The sequence below is a fragment of the Plectropomus leopardus genome, unplaced genomic scaffold, assembly GCF_008729295.1.
Source record: "Plectropomus leopardus isolate mb unplaced genomic scaffold, YSFRI_Pleo_2.0 unplaced_scaffold227, whole genome shotgun sequence".
Classification (NCBI taxonomy): Eukaryota; Metazoa; Chordata; class Actinopteri; order Perciformes; family Serranidae; genus Plectropomus; species Plectropomus leopardus.
In genome coordinates, this window is record NW_024624603.1 from 270 (window position 1) to 3,030 (window position 2,761).

A 2,761-nucleotide genomic window follows, 5' to 3' on the forward strand; every position below is an offset into this window, starting at 1 on the left:
TATTAAAAAGGGCCCTTAAGGATTAAGAACAATGAAGTGTATTTTTAAAAAGCTTGTGACTAAACCACTCATTTGATCCTTTTAAAAACAGTGTTTTTTTTAATGCCTGAAAAATAGTAATTTTGGAGATAGGAGGTTTGTGCCCGACAGCAGCGTTTTATTACAAAATTATTTTCAAAATTGAAGAAAATTGCACAATATGGGAGGGATAAAGTGTTCACATAAGAGCTATGTAAATATGTCAGAGGGAGTTTTATAAAAAAAAAAAATGAAAATAGTGCTCAGTGTGGTTTGTTAAAACACAGAGTTTCACGTATTTTCACTGACTCGGTCCAGAACTGCTGCTCTGCTGCTGCTCTGCTGCTGCTATACTGCTGCTCTGCTGCTGCTCTGCTGCTGCTATACTGCTGCTCTGCTGCTGCTATACTGCTGCTCTGCTGCTGCTATACTGCTGCTCTGCTGCTGCTCTGTGCTGCTGCTGCTATACTGCTGCTATACTGCTGCTCTGCTGCTGCTCTGCTGCTGCTATACTGCTGCTCTGCTGCTGCTATACTGCTGCTCTGCTTGCTGCTCTGTTGCTGCTCTACTGCTGCTATGCTGCTGCTCTGTTGCTGCTCTACTGCTGCTATGCTGCTGCTCTGCTGCTGCCTCCATCAGCTGCTGTGGAAGATAGAGACACCCTGGAACCCGGTTTCAAAAGTTTGCGTTTTCAGGCCCCCAAAAGGCCGTTGTCATGTGAACAAAAGGCCAAACCATAAAACAAAAGTTTAGCGATTCATGCACGAACCGTTGCCATGTCAACGGCCCCTTGAACTGATATTGGGGTTTTTTTCGATGGCATAAATATGTTTTGCCACGGTGGAGTCGCTCGACTTCTGATGTCATTATCTGGGTGTGTTAGTCCGATTTAGAGAACTTTGATTCAGTCTGATTTCAGTCTGACTAACATGTTTACACGTATTTTCAAAGGCCAGTTTTCGTTGCACTAACGCCAAAATTCGACCTTTTCTAAGACGATGTAAACGTTCTGACTGTTGGAAAATTTTTGGTTAATGCGTCTGTTCTGGTCCTCCTCTCCCTCCAGGTGGTTTTTCGAGGCATTAAAGTATCCCCGCTCACACCGGCTGGTGGTGCTAAACGGCGTCGCCATGGCGGTGGTGTTCTTCCTGGTGCGCACCGCCGTCATGCCGTCTTACTGGGCCAGCGTATTCGCCACCTTTGGCACTCCGGACTTTGAGCGCCTCGGTTTGGGCGCTCAGGTGGCCTGGATCACGTCCTGCATCGCCCTGGACATCTTGAACACTATCTGGATGTACAAGATCACCCGCGGCTGCTACAAGGTCCTGACCGGGCAAGGAGGACGAAAGGTCAAGGAGGACGCCGAGAAGGACGGGAAGCACGTCAACAACCACACAGACTGAAAGAGAAGTAGAGCAAAGGATACGACCGACACGAACAGGGAGGGAGGCTGGACATCCAGGAACCTCACAGCCTCAGCGTCCTTCCCTCTGACCCCCAATCCAGTCTCCTTGTAGTTGGCTAGTGGACCGAGCTCGTCCTTCAGGTCCTGACCCCGACACGAGACAGAGACACTGCTCTTTGTCTCGCTCAAGCACCAGCCTTCGCAGCCTCCGTGTTATCCTGCTGGGCGATAGCTTTCGGTCACAGACGACATGGTAGAGCTCACAAGCACACTTTTAACTCTGTCTTTCACTCGCCTCCTTCGCCCCCCCCCCCCGTATCCTCTCACGCTCACCTTCAGCCAAAGCCCGATCCTCTGAAGTGCCTGTGAAAGACAGGAAAAGCAATAATCACGGAGGAACAGGATCACTAACAGAAGACAACCACCTCTCGCTCGCTGTCGCTCCCCGAGCTCCTCCTGTCGCTCAGACTCCGTCCACGCCGCGAGGAGACCCTCAGAGCGACGTCCTCCCGCCTCCGATCCATACAGTGTTTGTGAATCTATAGGGCTCTTGTCTTTAAACTCATCAGACCTCACAAAAAGAGACAGAACAAACACCATAATGCCTCTTCTACAGTATCACCTGCTGTGGCCTCCTGTAACACGTGGCGCCTGCCTGTATCACCAGCCATGCCCCTCCAACCTCCGGACTATCGGGACGATATATCAAACAGCTGAATATGCATGCAGGAGAGACCAGCTCTCCACCACCCTGAGCTTCTTACAGGACCACTTTTGCCTTTTCAGTATTCATCGTGTTTGTATTCTCTTCTTCGACACATTGAGGTCTGATTCGGATCCGTGGAAACCCTCTGCCTCACTGGATCGACTCCGCCATCCAGCTCCAACGTTTGCTTTGGTTCTACCTCTCCCATCGCCTTACAGAGACTTCCTGTCCTCTCGAGTTAATCAACGTTTTGTCTCCTTTCTCTGTAAAGACTGGTTTTAGCCTTTAACCCTTTAGAACCTGGATGGACATCAGTTTTGTTGTGCTGCCCTCAGACACCATTCACATTCACATTTTAACCTCTGGAACCGGAAAAATCTGGTTCGATTTCTTTTGAAAACATGGAGAAAAAAGGCAACGAGCAACTTAGCCAGAAATGTCCCACCAACCGAAAAAAATAGTAAAAGGTGACAAACATGAGATTATTAGATATTACAATTGATCACTAACTAAATGTTTTTCTTTTTTTGTGTCAGGTAAGTTTCCTGTGTCTTTTTACTAATGTCTTACCAATTTTTGAGCATGTATGTATGTATATATGTGTGTGTGTGTGTGTGTGTGTGTGCGCGTGT

The 2,761-nt window shown here is 48.2% G+C and overlaps 1 protein-coding gene across 1 annotated transcript; it reads left to right on the forward strand.

Annotated features, from left to right (window-relative positions):
* Nucleotides 1-1,084: 1,084 nt before the first annotated feature.
* LOC121966002 (TLC domain-containing protein 4-B-like) lies at nt 1,085-2,584 on the forward strand (the record flags this gene model as incomplete). Its single annotated transcript, XM_042516107.1, has 1 exon — nt 1,085-2,584. A coding segment is annotated over one exon (337 nt), but the record flags the coding sequence as incomplete, so codon positions are not given.
* Between the last annotated feature and the right edge of the window lie 177 nt (nt 2,585-2,761).